The sequence below is a fragment of the Budorcas taxicolor genome, chromosome 11, assembly GCF_023091745.1.
Source record: "Budorcas taxicolor isolate Tak-1 chromosome 11, Takin1.1, whole genome shotgun sequence".
Classification (NCBI taxonomy): domain Eukaryota; kingdom Metazoa; phylum Chordata; class Mammalia; order Artiodactyla; family Bovidae; genus Budorcas; species Budorcas taxicolor.
Genome location: NC_068920.1, coordinates 158501037 through 158524219, shown reverse-complemented (window position 1 = coordinate 158524219; position 23183 = coordinate 158501037). Strand labels below are relative to the sequence as shown.

The 23183-nt window shown below is 50.0% G+C and overlaps 1 protein-coding gene across 1 annotated transcript in view; it reads left to right on the top strand.

The window, feature by feature from the left end:
• Window positions 1–23183, top strand: part of LOC128055749 (uncharacterized) — a 48420-nt gene that overhangs the window by 20536 nt on the left and 4701 nt on the right. Inside the window, 18 exon segments of the mRNA XM_052648284.1 lie at window positions 1838–1926; window positions 4081–4231; window positions 7499–7648; window positions 7729–7815; window positions 8056–8184; window positions 9785–9905; window positions 10245–10321; window positions 10451–10540; window positions 10691–10877; window positions 10957–11036; window positions 11586–11672; window positions 11761–11819; window positions 18184–18373; window positions 18443–18521; window positions 18524–18585; window positions 19601–19646; window positions 19981–20106; window positions 22864–23023. Of these exon segments, the coding sequence (XP_052504244.1) occupies window positions 1838–1926; window positions 4081–4231; window positions 7499–7648; window positions 7729–7815; window positions 8056–8184; window positions 9785–9905; window positions 10245–10321; window positions 10451–10540; window positions 10691–10877; window positions 10957–11036; window positions 11586–11672; window positions 11761–11819; window positions 18184–18373; window positions 18443–18521; window positions 18524–18585; window positions 19601–19646; window positions 19981–20106; window positions 22864–23023 (1970 nt within the window).

Genomic DNA, 23183 nt, shown 5'->3' with positions numbered 1-23183 from the left:
CTCACCTGTCCACCACAGCCCCAACTCATCTTCACTTTATTTCCTTAACGTGATGCATACCCAATTCGAAAGCAAGTCCTTACATCCTTGAACCCATAATGACATCAATATTAAGATACATTGTTATTTTAGGGACTAGTAAGGGAGGAGGAAATTGCCTATTAAATTCATTCTATAGGTTCTAAGATACATCTGAAAGTGCAGTGTGCAAAAATACACATTTCAGAATCAAATGTGATATGATCTCCATACAAAAAGACTTGGAAACATAGAAAAGCACACCCATAATTCAATCACCTACAATTCCACCACTCAGAGGGAACCTTTGTTAACGTGTTACTACGTTTCCTTCTAAACTTTTTTTCCATTCACACATTACCATAAAAAATGTATATATACAAGCATATGCAAGGGTATTTTTTAAAACATAATCATACCATACATTCATTTTGTCGCCTGTTTTATTGATATCAGTACAGCACATTTATAAACATTCCTCTAAAATGTAATCTACTCCCATATTTTTAATCATAAAAATAAAACATTTATTTTAGAAAATGTGAAAAAAAGAAAATTGTTAAGGAAGAGAAGGAAAAATGTCTGTTTACTCACCAAATAATCACTGCCGTCTAACATTTTGGGGATCACACAATTTCCCTGGCAAAGATTATGCTATCGTTTCTACTATTTTGATACATGCTGAGTGCCAGCCCTGGCAAGAGGTATTAGGGCCTGGTGAAAGGACAGGGCCGCCAATGTTAGCAAAGTACCCACTGGGTTCGAGGCTCCACGCTGGGCTCTCTCTGAACCATTCACATCGCCAGGACTCCCAGGCGATGGAAAAGCCTGGCCGGTGTACAGACGGTCCCCACACCCTTCTCCAGGCCCAGGGCCAGGTGCTAGGAGCCCTGCTGTTGCTGTCGTCCTGACCCAGAGGCCTGTGCAGCTCCTCTTCTGACCCTGGGCAAGGCCCCAAATCTCTTTGAGCCTCAGTGTCCTCATCTTTAGATGAGGATTATCCTGACCCCTCTGGTAAGCATGCTGTGAGGACGCGGGCTGTGAAGCACAGTGGGTTCAGCTATACAGCCGGTGGCTTCACCACCTGCCAGCTCCCTGAGACTCCAACACACAGGGACCAGGAGGCTCCGAGGGACCACGAAGCCCATGCCCCTATTACACTGATGGGGAGACTGAGGCCAGGAGGAACTAATGCACTTGCGCAATATCACCCAGCCACAACGGACTGAGGACCTGAGCCTGATGGTCCCCGGGCCAGGCCAGTGTCTGCACACCTGTGGGTGAAGGGGAAGCTGGCCTGGAAGGAACCCAGGGAAGGGGAGGGGTGGTCCCCTGAGCCCCTGAAAGACTGAGCAAGTAGCCCCTTTGCCCGAGTCTGAACATGGCCTCATCTCAAACAGGCCTGAGTCTATCTGTCATGTGACCTTGAACGCAACTGCCTCCCACTCCTCCCTGCATTTCCTCATCTGTAAAATGGGTCAGGTCAGGGGGTTCCGGGAAGTTTATGGACAAGTTTAGCAAGAAGCCGCTGCCATCACAGTCACCCTATTCCGCTCTCCTGCTCCTGCTGCTCCTCCTCCCCAGCCCCTCCTGAGGAATTCAACCTGATGGAATTCAGTCTATGTCCCAAGATGTGCGGAGTCCGGGCTGGCAGGTGGGCAAGTCCAGGCTGGTGGCGCGGGGAGGAGCCAGGTGCTGAGAGGCTGGAGGAGCCCTGCCCTTCTCCTCCTCCCGGAGGGGCGGACATGGAGGCTGTGGTCACAGAGCAGTTGCTTCCTGGTGGGAGCCCAGGCTGACTCTCCATTTGCTCTGTCTCCAGCTGACTCCCTGCTTGCTCTGTTGTCTCCAGTTCACCATGGCTAAACGGCTGCAGGCTCGAAGGCTGGACGGGATCGACCAGAACCCGTGGTGAGCCAGGCAGGACTGGGGAGGATGGTGGTGGGGGTCCCCCGGCTCAAGGATAGCAGGGCTGGCGGTCCCTGGGTTGGCAGGGACTCCGTGGTACCCAAGACGGCTGCATACTCGGACCGGGAGGTTTGCAGCCTCAGCCCTTGAGAGGTGAGACCCCCCCAGCCACCTGCTTAGGTTTGAGTCTCAGCCTCACCCTGCTTGGCTGTGGCATTTGGGGCCGGTGACTCACCTGCTCTGAGCCTCTGGTTCCAGCTAGGAAGTGGAGATACTTCTGTCTCCCCTGAAGGGCCTTGGGAGGGTGAGATGAAATACTGTGTGAGCCATGGGCACTACCCAGGCACTGGGCTGAGGGCTTTCCGGGGGCGGGGGCCGGGGGGGGGGTGTGGTCTTTCATTTCACACTTAGTAGAGAACAAGATAGCTAAAGAATATAAGAAGGTAAGACATGGGCAGCTCCTCACCGACACTTGAGAGCTTAACATCTTTTCTGAGTTGACTCATTCTACATGTGAAAAACGTACGTGCCCGCTGTCACTAGTGATGCAATGGATGCAACTGAAGATGTGTAAGAAAGACTGAATGCCCTTCCTTCTTCCCCCTTCTCCAACCCCTGCTCCCAGCCCACTCCCCCTTTGGCCAAGAGCACAGAGCCACCTCTGTACATAAAAAAGATATCATTGGCTGTTGTTTTTATCCAGAAGAGGACCATCTTTTTCTTTCAAACTCCCCTCCTGTACTGCATTTTGTGATTTGCAAAAATCTTCCACCTCCATCTTCTCCTCTGATGCTCCCTGTTGTTTGGGATACGGGACCAGGCCCAAAGGCCCTATGGTGTCCGGCTGCTCTCCAGGTTGAGCCCCCTGGGTCCTGCTCCCCAGGCTGCCCCCTCTGTCCTCTCTGTGAGGCAGGTGGGCAGGCCTGTGGCCCATTTTGCAGATAAGGTCAAGTCCAGCCCAGAGGAAGGAAATGACTGGCGGGGAGAGGCAGCTAGAGTCTTTCCTGACTCACAGAGCCAGCAGACTCTTGAACCTTTCATACCCATTCTACAGAACGGAGGACTGAGGCCAGGAGAAGCCAAGTCTCAGGCAGAGTCAGGGCAGGGCTGGCCTGGGAGGACTGCACAGAGCAGGGGAGCGTGCTAGGAGAGATGAGGGCCATGAGAGGCCCCAGGTTCCTGCAGACCCCCGGGTGGCGGCCTGAGGATCTGGCTCCGTTGTCCCAGCCACCATGGAACACCCACCATCTGACTCTGCATCTCAGCTCTGCTTTAGCCACTAGTGTGGCTCTGGGGAGGTCATGGGTCTCTCTGAGCCTCAGCAACTTCGTGTCTTCAGAGACCTTGTGAAGCTCTGGAGAGAAGAATAACCGATTTTAGACATATTTGTTGTTAGGCAAATTCATTGCCACCACACCTGACTGCTCTGCCCCCTGCCAACCTGGAGCCATGTGCCAGCCTTTTTATCCAGCTTCTCAGCCTCTCTGCCAGCTTCCCTAAAGAGGTGGCCAGCAGGCAGGCCCAGAAGAAAGGTGGTAGGGGGCCAGAGGCGGCAGATGGCAGGGCTGGTGGCACTACAGTCTGTTCAGAGTAATTCTCCAGGGCCCGATTGTTGCTTCAAACAGAGGTGGACTCAAAAGCCAACTGGGAAAAGCTAATTGGGAGCCATCGGGCAAGTCCCCTGAATCCCACCTTCTCCATCCCCATTGCGACTGAGGAGCAGAACTTGCCTCATAGACTAACAGAGGCGATATGAGCAAATGTTTCAAAGTGTGACATTGACAGATGCATGAATAGGTCATGAAATCCATTTAGGGGTGCTCAGCAAGTATTTGTAAAGACCAGAGTAGGACAGGATGGGAAAGACTGCCGTGGAGCCCACTGGAAGGAGAACGTGGAGTCCCTGTTTATCCCTCCAGAGTTTGGGATGTAAAAGTGATTTCTTACTGTGGATCGTGATGGAAAGTTGCAGAAGCCCTGGGCTGAGACATGTGACCAGCATGTGACCAGTTATGACCGTAAACAGATCAGGATGGGTGCTAATTATCCAGTTTTTCTAGAGCAAGCCCAACTGCCTTGCTCACCCTGCCCTGGAATGGAGCAGAAATCCAGGTTGGGGTGGAGGGTTCTGCTACCCACTCTCTGTTTGTTGCCCAGGGTGGAATTTGTCAAACTGGCCAGCGAGGAGGCTGATGTTGTAAACTTGGGCCAAGGCTTCCCAGACTTCTCACCCCCAGAGTTTGCCGTGGAAGCCTTTCAGCACGCCACCAGCGGGGACTTCATGCTTAACCAGTACACGAAGGCATTTGTGAGTCTCCCAGCCCCTCTGGGGGCCCCCAGACACGGGCCTCTGCAGAGGTCCCAGGGGAGGAAGGGGCAGCTCTTCCTGGAGAGCAGGCCAATCTAGATGTTAGGGTTCACGGGGCAGAGCCCTTGAAATTCAATCCCGCCACAGTTCAGTGTTCATGACTGTCTCCTTTGTTACAGGCCCTGGGACAGTTCATGGCCTGGGGGAAAGGCAGATTTAAAAAACAAACCAAAACCTGAGCTGGGAGATCGTGGTCTAGCGGGAAAAGCAGACCAAACAACAGAAGCAGAGATCAAAGGTGGTTGATATGCTGCAATGGAGGAGCTTGGGGTCCTTGGGAGCATGAAGGAGGGAATGAAACCTGAGAGGTCAGGGAAGGCTTCCTAAAGGAGGTGACACATAAAACTCATGGAAGATAGTTGTTGGTGTTTTTTTTTTTGACTCTAAATCCAAAGTTTGTCTGTGAAGAACCACAGAGTAAATATTTGCCAGCCCTGGAGCAGGTTCTTAAACGTTGGTGTGCATCTCACCGTCTGGGGGAAAGTTTCTTCCACTCCCACCACCCAGAGTCTAGCACTGCCAACAGTGTGCTACTTTGCTGAGTGTTTAGACTTTTGAACTTTTAACTTTTAAAAATGTTTATATAAACACACACATATATCCACATGTGAGACTTGTGTGGCTTTCTGTTTTGTTTTTTTTTTTTGAAATATAAAGTTGACTCTCTGCATCATGTGGCCAAAGTATTGGAGCTTCAGCTTGATTTACAACGTTGTGTTAATTTCTGGTGCTCAGCAAAGTGATTCAGTTATAATATACATATATCCCCATTTTAAAATTTTCTTTCCCATTATAGTTTATCATAGGGTATTGAATATAGTTTTCTGTGCTATACAGTAGAACCTTGTTTTTTGGGGTTTTCTGGCTGTGCCACTCAGTAGGTGGGATTTTAGTTCACCTACAGTGAAAGCACAGGGTCCCAACCACTGGATCTTAAGGGAAGGCCAATATTGTTTATAGTATGAGTCCATTTGTGTTAAAAAATCACAAATCTTTTTCTAGAAACATAAACCCACCAAAATTGAATCAAGAAGAAACAGATGATTTGAACAGATCTATCACTACACGTGAAATAGAGTCTGTAATTTAAAAACTTCCTACAAACGAAAGTCTAAGACCAGATGGCTTCACAGACTGATTCTGCCAAATATACAAAGAAGAACTTATATCGATCATTCCCAAACTCTTCCACAAAATTGAAGAGGAAATACTCCCAAAGACTTTCTATGAAACCATCATCATCGTGATACCAAAACTAGATAGCACCAAATAAGAAAATTACAGGGCAATGTTTTGACAAACACAGATGCAACAGTTTTCAACAAATATTAGCAAGCCAAATCCAACAACATGTAAAAAAGATTGTACGCCACATCCCAGGTTCACAAGGATCGTTCAGCATAAGCAAATCAGGGTGATTCACCAAATAAACAAAAGACAAAAACCAATGGCTATCTCAATAGATGTAAAAGAGCATTGGATGAAATTCAACATCCATTCATGATAAAAACTCTTACCCAGGTGGTAATAGAGGAAACATATCTCAACATAACAAAAGCTATCTGTGACAAACCCACAGCCAATATAATACTCAACAGTGAAAAGCTGAAAGCCTTCCCACTAAAATCTGAAACAAGACAAGGATGCCCACTCTCACCTCTTCTACTCAAGATAGTATTAGAAGTCCTAGCCACAGCAATCAGATAAGAAAAAGAAACAAAAGGTATCCAAATTGGAAGGAAAGAGACAAAACTGTCACTATATGCAGAGGATATGATACTATATATAGAAAACCCTAAAGACTCAGCACAAAACTACTAGAACTGATAAGCCAATTCAACATTATATATACAATGTTATGGAACTTGTTTATTTCATTAAATAGTATGATAGGGGCAACTTTCCAAGTCATAATAGCCTTATTTTTTGATGACTGCATAGTATTCCACTGACTAGAGGTGCCATAATTTATTTACCCAGCCCTGCACTGATGGTCTGGTTTGGCTATCTCACTATTAAGCAATGCCACAGTGAATATTTTGTGTGTACACGTAAGTGAGCATTTATCTCAAATCACAAGAAGTAAAACCAGATAATCAAAGGGAGTAAGCCTTTTAGCCTATGACGGATATCATCAAATTGCCCTCCAGTAAGACTTACATTCCCATCAATAGTCTGGTCTCAGAGCTGGCAGGAAAGTCCATTCTTTTACTATCAATATTGAACATCAGCAATTTTTCTTTCATGACTGCCCTCATTATTTCATTTGGCTATGTGTATTTGTTTTATTGCTTCACAAGAGCTCTTTATGTTGCAGTGTTTCTCTCTTAGTTTTCTAACTTTGCTCATGGAATATTTTGATGTATAGACAATTTTCATGTTCATGCAGTCAAATCTGGTTTGGTAAATCATTTAATTAAGTTCCAGACCTTAGGTTTCAGTCCCTCGGCTTACCCTGGAATGTTTTATAAGTGTCCTCAGCAAACAAGCATATAGATCCAATACTCCTCTCAAAGTGAGGGGTTTTCAAAGCTGCGCCATAAACCCTCAGTCCTGCACTGCAACTGCCATGACCTTGGGCAAGTCATTTCCTTTCTCTGAGTCTCTTTTTCCACCTGTTAAATGATGGGAATCAAGCAACGTCTCTGTTGCAAGGCTGCCAAGAGGCTCAGATGGCACAAAAGTCCTTCTTAAACTTCAAGAAAGTGAAAGTGGCTCAGTCATGTCCGACTCTTTGCGACCCCACGGACTGTACAGTCCATGGAATTCTCCAGGGCAGAATACTGGAGTGGGTAGCCTTTCCATTCTCCAGGGGATCTTCCCAACCCAGGAATGGAACCCAGGTCTCCTGCATTGCAGGCGGATTCTTTACCAGCTGAGCCTCAAGGGAAGTCCCTTAAACTCTCTTAAACTTAAAGGGAGATGTTTAAAGCTTGGAGTTGTTGCTATTTTGAGGGTTCCACTGGACTGTCATTCGTGAAGGCGTACACTCTGTCTGGTTCCCCATCAATCCCAGCCCTGGGTGGTGGGCCTGGCACAGAGCAGGCTTCATGGCAAGGGGTGGTGGTGGAGGTGAAAGAACCCACCCCACAGAAGCTGACTTGACCCCCAGGTTTGCTGCTGAAAGATGCTAGAATTGCAGAGAGTGTCTGAACAGGAGGGTGGGCCCAGACTGAGCCAGGCACCTGACCCGTGCTGTCCTGGCAGGGTTACCCACCCCTGACGAAGATTCTGGCCAGTTTCTTTGGGAAGTTGCTGGGACAGGAGATAGACCCACTCAAGAACGTGCTGGTAACCGTGGGTGCCTACGGGGCCCTGTTCACAGCCTTCCAGGCCCTGGTGGATGAAGGAGATGAGGTGAATGGGCAAAGCCCGGGCTGGGTAGGGGTGAAGGGTCCGGGTGGTGCCAGCCCCAGCTCATCTGACCTTTGTACTAGGTTATCATCGTCGAGCCTTTTTTTGACTGTTATGAGCCCATGACATTGATGGCAGGGGGTCGCCCTGTGTTTGTGTCCCTGAAGCCGGTGAGGATGCTGGTTGGGGTGTGGGTAGGCAGAGGGGTCCAAGGAGTGTGCTGGGTTGAACCCGGGGAGGTGGAAAGAAGGAAGGAAGTGGAGGAGGCCAGTTTCTCCAGGATGGGGGGAGGGGTGTCCAGAGCCCCAGAGGAGAGACGGTGGAGACAGATGCCTGGGAGGGAGGAGCCGAATTCCTACAGATGAAAGTCAAGGAGTAAGCATTGCCACCCTGCCTCCCTCCTCTTGCAGAGCCCCACCCAGAAGGGAGAACCGGATTCCAGCAGCAACTGGCAGCTGGATCCCACGGAGCTGGCCAGCAAGTTCACATCTCGCACTAAAGCCTTCATCCTCAACACACCCAACAACCCCCTGGGAAAGGTACCTGAGGGACCTCCTCCCGGGTGCCCCTCCAGATTGGCTTGCGTCCCTGTTCTGTTACTCGTGTGCTGCCATGGGGCCTCAGTTTTCTTATCTGTGAAGTGGGAGAGCTGACTGCGGAGAGCTCTGAGGATCGAGGCTCCTGGGGTCCCAGGGCCTGGGGCAGGGATCCCCAGGGAAGGTGTCAGCGGTAGTGGGCTGGGCTGGAAGCCTCTATTACTCCCCCACAGACCCGGACCCGAGACTTCACCACTCCACTTTTCTCATCTGTAAAATGGGAATGTGACAGAACCGATGTCAAGGAAGACCCAGTCTCCCACCTGTTTCTCCTTTACTGTTACCATTATCACACTCGAAGCTGCTGACACCAGATACACGGGGTTCTTTGTTTCCCCACACTAAGCAGTTCTGTGAGACCAGCTGGGTGTCCCACAAAGTTCAATTCCATTTAATTCAGTCCTGACACTGTCTACCTGGAGATGGTGTCAGCTCCCAGCAGTGAAGGGCCCAGTCTGACAAGGCTGCCCCCCACCCCACTTCAGACGCCAACCACAAGTCAGTTTGTCACCTGTGCTTCTGACCTGTGGCTGTAAATCTGAGATGCCCACAACCCCCTCTTCAGGTTCAATTCATCTGAGTGGCTCACAGGACTCAGGGACACACCTACTAACAGTTCTCAGTTAATTAAAGGAGATGATAAAGGATACAGATGAACAACCCGATGAAGAGACAAGTATGGCGAGGTCTGGGAGGTGCCCGAGAACAGGTGCTTGCTTCTGCCCCTGTGGAGTTGGGGTGCGTCAGCCTCCGGGTGCCCGCATGAGCTCATCCACCTCTGCAAGCTCCCCAAACCCCACCTATCAGGATTTTGATGGAGGCATCAATTATCAACTCCATTTCCAACCCCTCTCCCTTCTCTGGGGAAGTGGCAGGAAGTGGGATATGGGAGGGGGCTGAAAATGTCAGGCTTCTAATCATGGCTTGTGTGGTCTCCCTGGTGGCCAGCCTTGATCCAGGAGCCCACTTAGAGTCACCTCACTAGAACAAAAATGCTCCTAGTGCTCTTATCTCTTAGGAGTGTACAGGGGCTTCCATTGCCTGTGTCAAGGTCAGGATCAAAGACCCGACCTTAGAGCAAAAGATGCTTCTAGTGCTCTTGTGCATGCGTGCTCAGTTGCTTCAGTGTGTCCAGCTCTTTGCGACCCCATGGACTGTAGACGACCAGACTCCTGCGTCATGGGATTCTCCAGACAAGAATACTGGAGTGGGTTGCCATGCCCCCCTCCAGGGGATCTTCCTGACCCAGGGATCGAACCCGCATCTCTTATGTCTCCTGCATTGGCAGGCAGGTTCTTTACCACTAGCGCCACCGGGGAAACCCTCCAGTGCTTTTACCCCTTAGTAGTTGCAAGGGTTTTAGGAGTTCTGTGCCAGAAACCGGGGCAGAGACCAATAGAGATATTTTCTGTTATCTCACAACTGACCTCACAGGGTCACTGTTGCAGGGTTAGGAGAGGGCAGAGAAGCCCTTGGCACCGGCTCTGGCCGTGCGCTCGCATTGCTCTGAGCTGGCCTCTCTGGTGGGGGACGGTCCCTGCAGGTGTTCTCCAGGGAAGAGCTGGAGCTGGTGGCCAGCCTGTGCCAGCAGCATGACGTGGTGTGCATCACAGACGAGGTGTACCAGTGGTTGGTCTTCGATGGGTTCCAGCACATCAGCATCGGTGAGCCAAGCGGGCCAGGGCGCCCCGTACCCCTGGACCTTTGCGGCAGGGCCTTGAGCCCAGTCTGGTGTCAGCGCAGGTCTGGTGATTAGGACCAAGGGGTCTGGACCCACACAGGTCAGGTGACCTGGGGCTGTGACTTCACCTCTCTTGGGACAGGGGAACACAGTGGCACCTACCTCCCGAGGTTGTCATGAGGAGGGGCTCAAATAAGTCTTGGAAATAGCTTAGCACGGAGTGGAGTCCGAGGCACTGAGAGCCAGGGTCCCTGCTGGTACCCAGCTCCCACTCCGTGCCCCCACCCCCGTCTCAGCAGCCGCTCTCTTTGATCTTGGGCAGCCAGCCTCCCTGGCATGTGGGAACGCACCCTGACCATCGGTAGCGCTGGCAAGACCTTCAGTGTCACAGGCTGGAAGGTGAGAGAGTATGGGGGGATGGGGAGCCCTCCCTCCACAATCGTTGGCGGGAGAGGCTGGCCTGGGAATCCGGAAAGGGTTTGGCTGGGCCCCCAAGGGCCTCACCCTCTCCCTATGTTCTTGGTCCAGGTGGGCTGGGTCCTTGGCCCGGACAGTCTCATGAAGCACCTGCGTACTGTGCACCAGAACTCCATCTATCACTGTGCCACGCAGTGCCAGGTGAGGGGGCGTGGCCAGGAGGGGCGTGGTCAGGTGAGGGGCGGGCCCAGATAGGGGCGGGGCAAGAGAGGCGTTTGGGCCAGCTCCAAGGTCGGGTCACACCTGACCTGCTCACCGCCCCCCCTCCACCCGCCCCCATGCCCTCCCCAGGCCGCAGTGGCTCAGAGCTTCGAGCGGGAGCAGCTGCACTTCGGCCAACCCAGCAGCTACTTTGTGCAGTTCCCACAGTACATCCAGCGCTGCCGCGACCACATGATACAGAGCCTACAGTCCGTGGGCCTCCGGCCTGTGATCCCCCAGGGCAGCTACTTCCTCATCACAGACATCTCGGACTTCAGTAAGTGGGCCCGGCCAGGCGGGGCCGGGGCTGGGGCCCTGGAGGCTGCCCAGGACCCAGCACGTCCTCTGTCCCCCAGAAAACAAGATGCCTGACTTGCCCGGAGCGGCAGATGAGCCCTACGACAGACGATTCGTCAAGTGGATGATCAAGAATAAGGTGAGCTGGACCTCTGCCGGCGGCTGTGTGTGTTTTACAGGCTGTGCACTGCTAAGGGCGCCTGACCCCCGAGCTGATGGGCCAAAATCCAGCCCGGCCTCTGCCCTGAGCCGTGGTTCAGGGTTGTATCCATTTCAAGGAAAGGAGAGCCTGTTTTTAATGTGCTCCAATAGGCCTTGTGGGCTGGCAGGAATTCCTACCCTCTCAGGGCCTCAGTCTTCCCATCTGTACAATGAGGGGTTGGCCCATTAACTCTGAGGTCCATCCAGCTCAGTGCTACGATTCTAAGACATTTCTTCTATGACTCTGCCCTGACCTGCCAGGTGATCTTCCTTGCTCTCAGCCGCCCTCTCTCCTCTGTACATAAGGAGGAACTTGGAATGGTGCTTTGGGATGTTTTACCTCTGACCTTGACACAGCACTGGGAGGTGCTGCATTGAAGCTTATTCTCTTTCTCCTTCTTTATCATGGACCCCTCTGATCCCCTGAGGCCCCCCAGAGGCCTGCCAGGCTGTGGGATGGTTGAGACATGGGCTTCCTCCTCCCCAGGGCTTGATGGCCATTCCAGTGTCCACCTTCGTCAGCGTGCCACACCAGAAGTTCTTTGACCACTATATCCGCTTCTGTTTCGTGAAGGTAAAGGACAGGCCTGGGGAGGGCAGAGCTCCCCAAGCCTCCTCAGACCTGCTGGGGAGAGGGGTAGGATTGATCTGCGTTGGTGCAGGATGAATCCACGCTCCGGGCCATGGACCAGAAGCTGCAGAAGTGGAAGGCTGAGCTCATGCCCTGAGGTCGTGACATCAACCCTGAGCCCTGCCTGGTGCCTGCACACTCTGCGAGGCTCTGTCTTTGTCCAGCTCTCAGCCATTCCCCAGGTGGCAGGTAGATGGTACTGGAGGAGCCCGTCTCTGTAATACAGAATGATCCCAGGGAAGAGTCCTGCTTTTGGTCTTTGGGGAGTCGGGAGCACTTCTTCATGGTGCATGGCTCTGTTCCTGTCGCAGAGGTGAGGGAGGCCTGGCTGGGGCCTCTCCCTGGTGCTCCCTGTGCTGGGCTGAATGGTTCTGGGTCCCCTCGCCCCTTCCCAGGCTCAGCTGGGACTCTGAGGGCAGACTTCAATAATGTATTGGCCTTGGTCCCAGTCCTGGCCCCAGCCAGGCCTCAGACATCCTTCCCTTTCCTTATCTACATTTGTTCTTGGGAAGTTGTATTTAGCTGTGAGTCCTCAAGCCAGTACTTTTTGCCCATAATAAAGTTTTAAGCTATTCAGACTCTTATTGGTTGCTTCTCTCAGCTTCACACCCTGGTGCTGATTGCTGCCAAGCGCTCAGTCAGAACAGAAGGCACCTTCCACCTCCCTGAACCTCAGCTCCCAGACTCTCTTTCTACAAACATTTTGGAGCCCAAAGAAGGGCAGGGACTTGGGACTTGTCTGAGGTCACCTAGTTAGTTAATGATAAAATCAGGCCTCGGGGCTCAGATGGTGTGTGTTACCATTGTTGGGTGTGTGTGTGTGTGTGTGTGTGTTGTGTGTGTTGGGGGCCTTAGTTGAGAGTCTAACAGGAAAGATACAGACAGTCAAGTCCCACAAGGATCAGAGTCCCGACCAGGAGTGCCAGGGATTACATAATTAGAACAAAAGGGGAGGGATTTCCCCAACGATCCAGTGGTTAAGACTCTGCCTGCCAGTGCAGGGAACATGGGTTCGATCCCTGGTCTGGGAAGATCCCACGTGCCACAGGGCAGCTAAGCCCGTGGGCCACGAGCCCACATCCTGCAGCTACTGAAGGTCTCGTGCTCTCGAGTCTGTGCTCTGCAGCAAGAGAGACCACCATCAAGAGAAGTCTGCAGGCTGCAGGGAAGAGTAGCCCCCTCTGACTGCAACGAGAGAAAGCCCGCATGTAGCAATGAAGACCTAGTGCAGCCAAAAGTAATTAATTAAAAAACGAAAGAATAGAAGGGAAAGGAATGTTTCCCCAAACAGGTACTGTGCACCTCTGCTTGCCAGACACCTGGATGCCCATCATCTCATTAAACAGCCTCTGAGACAGGAGTTACTGTCTCATGTTACAAGTGAGGAAACCAAGTTGGAGGTCTGGTGACTTGTCCCAGGCCCTCCTGCTGGCAAAAGGTAAAGGGAGGGATTTGATCCCGGGAGTGGGAGTGTGCCTCCCACTGAAAAGCAAGGCAACTTCTGAAATCCTTTTTGGAAGGTGGTGCTGGGGACTTGTCTTGAGGTTGTATTTGTGTAACAAATCATGGGTTTTGCTCATGTCATAGATTTAACTGGGGGAGGTGATGGGAACATACAGCATAATGAAATGTATTGGGTCTTTGTCTGCGGTTCCCAGCACAGAGCTCCTAAAACCCCTGGATTTCCCCAAGTGACAGTAGTGTCTTTTGTTATCCCAAATGAACCCCTTCAACCATGTTTTGTTTTTTTTTAATATTTTATTTACTTATTTTTTTTTTGGCTGTGCTGGTTCTTCACGCTGCTCAGGCTTTTCTCTAGTTGCGGGGAGCAAGGGCTACGCTCTGGTTTCGGTGCTTGGACCTCTCATCGCAGTGCCTTCTCTCGCTGCAGAGCACAGGCTCCAGGGATGCAGGCTGCAGTAGTGCGGCTCCTGGGCTTAGCTGTTCCTCGGCGTGAGGGATCTTCCTAGATCAGGAATTGAACCCGTGTCTCCTGCATCGGCCGGTGGATTCTTTACCACTGAGCCACCAGGGATGCCCTCAACCATGTATTTAAAAGGTCAGAATTTTCAGCCCCAACCCCAGGCCCCAGGGAGGGTAAAGGATTGGCCATTGAGTTCAGTTACATGACGAATGATTTAATCCGTTGTACATCTGTAATAAAATCCCACATAAAAACCCTGAAGTGGGACTTCCCTGGTGGTCCAGCAGCTAAGACTCCGTGCTCCCAGTGCAGAGGGCTCAGGTTCAGCCCCTCATCAAGGAACGAGACCCCACACGCTGCAACTAGGAGCCCGAAGGCCTCACCTAAAGATCCTGCATGCCGCAACTAAGACCCAGCACAGCCAAATAATTTTTTTTTAATTTGTAAAAATTAAAGAAAAGGGCTTCCCTGATGGCTCAGTGGTGAAGAATCCGTCTGCCAGTGCAGGAGACCCAGTTTTGATCCCTGATCTAGGAATATACCACACACCACAGAGCAGCTAAGCCCCCGCACCACAACTACTGAGCCTGTGCTCTAGAGCCTGGGAGCTGCAACTCCTGAAGCCCTTGCACCCCAGGGCATACGCTCTGCAAAAAGAAAAGCCACCACAATGAGAAACCCGTGTACCACAATTACGGAGTAGCCTCCACTCGCCACAACCAGAGAAAGCCTGCGCACCAACAAAGAGCCAGCACAACCAAAAATAAACAGATAAAAAAATTTCTTTAAAGATTAAAAAAAAACTTGAATCAATGAGGCTCAAGGAGTTTCTGGGCTGGTGAAAACCTCAATGAGCTGGTAGGGTAGCCCATCCAGAGAGGGTATGGAAATTCCATGCCCACCTTTCCACCTTAGTCTATGTACCTCTTACATTGGCTGTTCCTGAGTTGTATCTTCTAAAATAAAACCGTAAGTATAGTGCTTTCCTGAGGGCTGTGAATCATTTCAGCAAATTATTGAATCTGAATGGGGTCAAAACCACCACTCTCATGAGGTGGTCATGGGAATGCTGGAATTTGCAGTCACAGGCAGAAGTTGTGGGTGACTGGGCACCCCACTTGCCACTGGCATCTGAAGTGGGAGGCAGTCTTGTGGGCTCCCTTCACTTATGAGATCTGTGCCATTGAATCGAAGCTTAGGACACCACTTGGTGTCAGAGAATTGCTATTTGGAACATATTGGTGTTGCGACATAGGACACTCCACTCTCCCTTTCCAAACAATGATTTTGCACTGCTATCCCTGTTCCAAAGTCAAGACTGTGAAACAATACAATTCAGAGGCTCAGGCTTGGAGCCCTTTGCGGTACTACACATAGACTGCTGATAAGGTCCTCTAGAGCCAGAGAAGAAATTATGCTCATAGTTTTGAGTACTAATGTGTTGTTTTTTTTTCTCATAAACTTATCTCTCTAGTCATGATCCAGCTAATCATCATTATAGATGAGTAAAGATGCCCATTTAAAAGAAAGAAAGGAAGCCAGACAGGCAGGAAGAAAGAAAGACAGATAAAAAGGATTTCTTGGATAGAACTGAGACAGAAGGCTGATGGGTCCCAGGCTAGGTATTTGCAATGAGGCTCCTGTTTACATTTCTTGGGGCAGGAAAAAAGTGGACTTCAGGCTGGACATATACACGTATACCTCTCGTTTGCATTTTCAGAAACAGGAGATAGATGGGCTCCAGGTTAGATATTTACAACCAGTCTCCCGCTTGCTCTCCAAAGTGGGAGTAACGACTGAAACAGGATAGATAGCCAGGCTTTCTCTCCTGAGGACACCTTAGATAACAGTCATGGCAGGAACAGAGAGCGGCTGAACCTTGTTTGAGTAACGAATCAAGAGGCCAAATATTTCCCATCCTTGGGGCAAGGGAGACATTGCACATGGGCAGAAAGGCTCCTAGGGGGTCAAAAGTCAAGGGATGCCAGGCCCTAATAAGTAATGCTTCTTTACTCCCAAAAGCCTCTGCGTTGAAATCTATCTTGGAAAAAAGTCACGTACACATGTTGCCTAGGGCAGGTCAGGTGTGGAAAAATAAATCAGACTGTTGGCCAAAGGTAAACAAAGACCCAGAAGAACTGCCCTATATAAGTTTGTTAACCACTTTTTTTCTGGTTCCTCCTCATTAGGGAAGATTCCCACACACTTTCTCTCCAGGTGCCCTTGTCTTGCTTCTTTCTTAACTAAACAGTTTCTCTGTGTGTTGTCCCATTTGTGTGCTATGTCTCTAATAATAAACTTCGTACTCATTTTACAGTTTTTGCCTCCAGTGAAATATTTCCCTGGCCAAGAGCCAGGGAAAAATAACCTCTAACCGTTGCTGGTCTGGTGGCAAGGATTCGTGGTATCCATCGAGGCCACCTGAATGGAAACACTTCTGCCTGGCTGCCTGCAAATTCCAGCATTCCCATGACCACCCCCCCCCCCCACAGCCCCCAGATTCAAAAAGTTCAATTCCTGGGCAGGGAATTAAGGTCTGGCTTCATGCCACCAACTCACTCTGCTGCCTCTCCGAGATGAGAACCACTCTGACCAAAGCCTTCATAGCTCACGAACCAATCTAGAATCTGCCCTTAACTCAAATCTGTGACTCTACAGAGGTTTCAAGTCTTAGACTGAGTAACCTCAGCCAACTTGAGATGCGTAAATGAGTTTGCATTTCATTAAGATACGAGCGAGGAGGGAATGGTGAAGTAAACACAATAACCCCTATAATGTTAACACACACATTGAATTAGAAATTAATTTCTCTTCTGCTAAGTCGCTTCAGTCGTGTTCGACTCTGTGCGACCCCATAGACGGCAGCCCACCAGGCTCCCCCATCCCTGGGATTCTCTAGGCAAGAACACTGGAGTGGGTTGCCATTTCCTTCTCCAATGCATGAAAGTGAAAAGGGAAAGTGAAGGCGCTCAGTCTTGTCCAACTCTTAGTGACCCCATGGACTGCAGCCCACCAGGCTTCTCCGTCCATGGGATTTTCCAGGCAAGAGTACTGTAGTGGGGTGCCATTGCCTTCTCAAATCTCTCTTCTATTAAGTTGTAAACTCCAGATCAGTATTTGTTTTTGCTGACCATTGTGTCCCTGGCAGTCAGCACTGCAAGGAGTTCCTGCCTCAAAATAGGCTCAGCTTGATAAATATTTGTTGACTGAATGAATATTGACTCAAATTTATTATTTAAAAAGGAAAGTCTATCTCATTCCTTGCTGGTAGGAATGAGATGTAACAAAAAGGTATGTAACTACTTTGGAAGACAGTTTGGTGACTTCTTTCAAAGCTAAACATAGTCTAACAGTTGGATCCAGCAATCAGACCTCCAGCTGTTTATCCAAGTGAACTGAGAAGTCAGGTCCACACAAAAACCTGCACATGAATATTTACAGCAGTTTTATTTATAATTGCCAAATACTGGAAGCAACCAAATGCCCTTTGAAAGGTGAATGGATAGACATGCTGGCATATCCATACAGTGAATAGTATCCAGCAATAAAAAGAAATGAGATATCAGGCCAATGAATAGTATCCAGGAATAAAAAGAAATGAGATATCGAGCCACTAGAGACTAGGGAGGAACTTTAAATACATATTACTTAATAAAAGAAGGGAGTCTGAAAAGGCTGCATGTTGTCTGATTCCAACTACATGACATTCTGGAAAAGGCTAAACTATAAGAACAGTTAGAAAAAAAAATCAGTGGTCATCAGAGGCTTGAGGAGTGGGGAAAACAGGTGACGCAGAGATTTTTAGGGCAGTGAATCGATTTTGAATGATACTGTAATGACTGGGGCTTCCCTGGTGGCTCAGACGCTAAAGAATCTGTCTGCAATGCAGGAGACCCAGGTTTGATCCCTGGGTCAAGAAAACGCCCTGGAGAAGGAAACAGCAACCCACTCCAGTATTCTTGCCTGGAGAATTCCATGGCAGTGATAGATATATGACATTATGTATTTTGTCAAAACCCACAGTATGTACAACACAAAGAGAGAACCCTATCCTTTACTATGAACAAAACCCATCAATATTGGTTCATGAACTGTAACAAAGGTACACCTTAAGGCAACATGTTAATTACAAAAACTGAGGGGAAAGTCTGTGGGAACTCTTTACTATCTGTTCAATTTTTGGTAAACCCAAGTCTTCTCTTTGGCCACCTGATGCGAAGAACTGAGTCATTTGAAAAGACCATGATGCTGGGAAAGATTGAAGGCGGTAGGAGAAGGGAACGACAGAGGATGAGATGGCTGGATGGCATCACCGACTCAAGGGACCTGAGTCTGAATTAACTTCGGGAGTTGGTGATGGACAGGGAGGCCTGGCATGCTGCAGACCATGGGGTCGCAAAGAGTCGGACACGACTGAGCCACTGAACTGAACTGTTCTCTAAAATAATAAAGTCTGATAATTAAAAGAGAGAGTAAATGAACGAATCTATAACTGGATTTAATTACGGCCAGCTCTGAATCACACTCCAGCTCTGGGCCCCAAGACTCCATGTATAAACCCAAGCTGATGGTTGACTTCCGTGTTCGACCCGAGCCGGAGGGCAGTCCAAAGTTTCTGCGCGCTGGGACGCTCAAGCCTGCGATGACCTCAACACCACCAACCACACACAAGCCCTTACACCAGCGCCAGCTCCAGCTCATCGGGTGCCGCCCCCCATCCGCCCCTAGACAGCCCACCCAGCACCTCCAGCCCTCCCCTGTCCACGTGCTCTAACCTCCCAGCACCTAGGCCACGCCCACGCGCGCCACTGGTTCTCCGATTGGACGGCTCGAAGGAGGTGTTACCGGAAGGGGTGAGTCTGATTGGCCGGGCGGGGCCGACGGTGTGCGGTGAACATGGCGGAGCGCGCGAGGAAGCGGCCGTATGGTCCGGTAGGTGGAGAGATGTGAAAGCCCTGCGGCAGGGCGCGGGCCTGAGGTTAAAAGACAGAGCCGCGTGGGGCCCTGTGGCGGGTCCGAGTCGCCCCTCCAGCCCCAGGCTCGTCGCTGCTCCGCGGCCGGAGTCTCCGAGCTTGTTGCCTGCTTGTGGCCTCAGTTACCCCTGTCCCGATGAGCAGCGGAGGTGGGAACCGGGGTTTGAGTAGGAGCCGGGACAGCGTTGGTAACTCATTACCTTACCGGAGTGAAAGTGAAGTCGCTCAGTCGTGTCCGACTCTTCGCGACCCCATGGACTGTAGACCACCAGGCTCCTCCGCCCATGGGATTTTCCAGGCAAGAGTACTGGAGTGGCCAATGACAACCTTGCTGGAGTTCTTATTGGCAACTCTGCCCGGGGTTCGGATTCGTGAGGCGGGACCCGGCTTCTTCCCGAGCCCTTTCATGACGTATCTCTTCTGATAACCAGGGCGGCAGTGGGCAGGTCCTGTCACCCTGCACCTATTCCCTCTTCTCTCCAGTAGGAGCTCTTTTAACAATTTGCTGAATGCTTACTATGTCCCAGCTATGGTCTCAGGCACTGGCGATACATGTCCCTGCCCTCCTGACGCTCTCTCTTGGGCAGTATTGTGTGTGTGTGTGTGGGGGGGGTGCCCCTCATTTCCTCACCACCCTCATTTAAAGGGGCTTCCCTAGTGGCTCAGACAGTAAGGAATCTGCCTGCCAATGCAGGAGACTCGGATTCCATCCCTGGGTCAGGAAGATCCCCTGGAGAAGGAAATGGCAACCCACTCAGGTATGCTTGCCTGGAGAATCCCACAAACAGAGGAGCCTGGTGGGCTACAGTTCATGGGGCCGCAAAAAAGTTGGAGACGACTGAGCGACTAACCAACAACAACTCATTTAAACAGAGGGGACAGCTGGGGAGCAGCAAGTGGGAACACCCTCCCCCCGCCAGCTCAGGTGTGACCATTCAGCCTCACTCCTGTATCTCCCCTGACTCCTTCTCCAGGGTGAACATGGCCAAAGGGTGGAGTGGCGGAAATGGAAGCAACAGAGTAAGTCAGGGACTAGGGGGTGGAGGTGGGCCTGGGGAGCGTGGGCCCAATGGGGAGCTAAGTGTCTGTGCTCACCTCCCCCCGACCCCACTCCATCAGTACACAGCTGAATCTTGGGGAAAAGCCACCAGGTTTGTCCCCTCTAGGTCTTACTAGTACCCAAAATGGGGACAAGGAGGCCAGAAGCCATGGAAGGCTTCTCTGGCTGCTCTCTAGGCAGCATTGGAGTCCCCAGGCTGACCTACTGAGAGGACACCACCTCCTGGGCTGTTCCAAGTCTTTCCCACCTCCAAGTCACTCTTCCCTCCACCAATTGGGATGTCCTCTTAACCAGAAAAAGAGGAGAAAAAGAAGTGGAAGGATCTCAAGATGACAAAGAAACTGGAGCGGCAGCGAGCGCAGGAGGAACAGGCAAAGCGCCAACAGGAGGAAGAGGCAGCTGCCCAGAGCGAGGAGAGGGGTGAGCAAGCCGGGTCCTGGGCAGGGCAGAGAAGGGCGGAACGGCCCTTAGGGGCCACTGGGCCCAGACATCTTGTCCTGATGGAGAAACTGAGGCTTAGAGAATGGGAGGGACCCAAAAAGCTGAGCCCTAACCTACTTACGTAGATTTTAGTTTTCTGGAGGGTAAGTGTCGTATATCATAACTTCCAGAACCTCATCATTGTAATGGCTGTTTTTACCTTTTTTTTAGCTCCTTTAGCCAGACTTTATTGTTTGAATATTTGCAACTGCTATTCTATATACAAATTTTAATTTCTTACAAAACTCTCTATTCCATATTGCTAGGTCACTTCACTCTCCATTTTTATGCTACATTTCCATTCAGATCTATTTCCCCAAATCACAATCTGCCTGTTGATGTGTTGTTTTGTTCAGTTGCTAAGTTGTGTCCGACTCTTTGCCACCCCATGGACTGTAGCCTACCAGGCTCCTCTGTCCATGAGATTTCCCAGGCAAGAATACTGGAGTGGATTGTCACAGTTTTTACTTTTTTATTGAGCACTTTCTGTGTGCTTTATTTCAAAAATCCCAGCAAACACTGCAGTTAACATTTCTCCAGCTGTTAAACTGAAAGTCCAGTCCGACTCTTTGCGACCCCATGAATTGCAGCACGCCAAGCCTCCCTGTCTATCACCAACTCTTGGAATCTACTTAAACCCATGTCCATCTAGTTGGTGATGCCATCCAACCATCTCATCTTCTGTCGTCCCCTTCTCCTCTTGCCCTCAATCTTTCCTAGCATCAGGGTCTTTTCAAATGAGTCAGCTCTTCGCATCAGGTAGCCGAAGTATTGGAGTTTCAGCTTCAGCCTCAGTCCTTCCAATGAACACCCAGGACTGATCTCCTTTAGGATGGACTGGTTGGATCTCCTTGCAGTCCAAGGTACTCTCAAGAATCTTCTCCAACACCACACTTCAAAAGCATCAATTCTTCGGCGCTCAGCTTTCTTTGTAGTCCAACTCTCACATCCATACATGACCACTGGAAAAACCATAGCCTTGACTAGACGGACCTTTGTTGGCAAAGTAATGTCTCTGCTTTTTAATATGCTGTCTAGGTCGGTTGTAACTTTCCTTCCAAGGAGTAAGCGTCTTTTAATTTCATGGCTGCAATCACCATCTGCAGTGATTTTGGAGCCCAGAAAAATAAAGTCAGCCAGTTTCCACTGTTTCCCGATCTATTTGCCATGAAGTGATAGGACCAGATGCCATGATCTTAGTTTTCTGAATGTTGAGCTTTAAGCCAACTTTTTCACTCTCTTCTTTCACTTTCATCAAGAGGCTCTTCAGTTCTTCTTCACTTTCTGCCATAAGGGTGGTGTCATCTGCATATCTGAGGTTATTGATATTTCTCCCTGCAATCTTGATTCCCGCTTGTGCTTCCTCCAGCCCAGCGTTTCTCATGATGTACTCTGCATATATGTTAAATAAGCAGGGTGACAATATGCAGCCTTGACGTACTCCTTTTCCTATTTGGAACCAGTCTGTTGTTCCATGTCCAGTTCTAACTGTTGCTTCCTGACCTGCATACAGGTTTCTTAAGAGGCAGGTCAGGTGGTCTGGTATTCCCATCTCTTTCAGAATTTTCCACAGTTTATTGTGATCCACACAGTCAAAGGCTGTGGCATAGTCAATAAAGCAGAAATAGATGTTTTTGTGGAACTCTCTTTTTTGATGATCCAATGGATGTTGGCAAATTGATCTCTGGTTCCTCTGCCTTTTCTAAAACCAGCTTGAACATCTGGAAGTTCATGTTTCATGTATTGCTGAAGCCTAGGTTGAAGAATTTTGAGCATTACTTTACTAGCATGTGAGAGGAGTGCAGTTGTGTGGTAGTTTGAGCATTCTTTGGCATTGCCTTTCTTTGGGACTGGAATGAAAACTGACCTTTTCCAGTCCTGTGGCCACTGCCGAGTTTTACTAGTATTTTTAGTCTGGAGTATTAGGGGCCATATTTTACTGTAAGCCCAGTGGTTGTTAGTGATGATGGTGACAGTAGGGACAGAAGCTGAGCGCGTCGGCTGTCTCAGACACCAGGAAAGCCCTTTATCTCATGTGGCTCCCTTTGGACGATTCTGGGAGCAAAGGTTTGGTGGTTTTTCTGAAGTCAGCTGTTCTGCCTTTTGTGTGACCTTGGGTTATGTATTTGACCTCTTTAGGCTAAAGGTTCCCCAATTGTCTGTGGGGATCATGGTAGTACCTACTTCCTATGGTTATTGGTTAAGTTTATACCCATAAAAGGCACTAAGAATTATTATTATTATTTTTTTAAATTTTGGGGAGGCTGCTCTATAATATGTAGGATCTTAATTCCCCAACCAGGAATTGAACCCATGCCCCTTGCATTAGCAGCACGGAATTTTAACCACTGGACCACCGGCGATGTCCAGTAAGGATAAATACTAACTCTCATTATTATCCCATTTTGATGCCTGGAGAACTGAGGCAGTTGGGGGCAGAGGATGTGAATATAGGTCAATGCCTCTAACCACTCCCTGCCATAGGTAGTGGTACGTCCTGTTTATGGGAGCCCTGGAGACCCCCAAGTTCATTTTCTTCTGGGGAAATTGAGATCTGGAGAGGGAATCTATGCTACTTATTTCAAAAATCCTCCCACTAAGAAAACTTTCTAACTGTAGACCTTAGAATTAGAGGAAGGGAGGGGAGAGATGGCCCTGGCTGCTCCAGCTGACCATGAACACTCTTGTCCTGCCCAGGGCGGCACTACACCCTGAGCGTGGCCCTGCCAGGCTCTATCCTGGACAATGCCCAGTCACCGGAGCTTCGCACCTACCTGGCTGGCCAGATCGCCAGAGCCTGCGCCATCTTCTGTGTGGATGAGATCGTGGTGTTCGATGAAGAAGGCCAAGATGCCAAGTGAGGGGCCTCCAGCAGGGTCCCGGCGGGTGCAGGGAGCAGGGAGGGACTGCCAGGATTGGCTGGGCTGCACTTCTTTCCCTGCCTTCTTGCCTGGGCCCAGAATCCTGTCTGAATGCCCTCACTGTCACCCTGGTGGGTCGAGTTGCAAAGCAGGGGC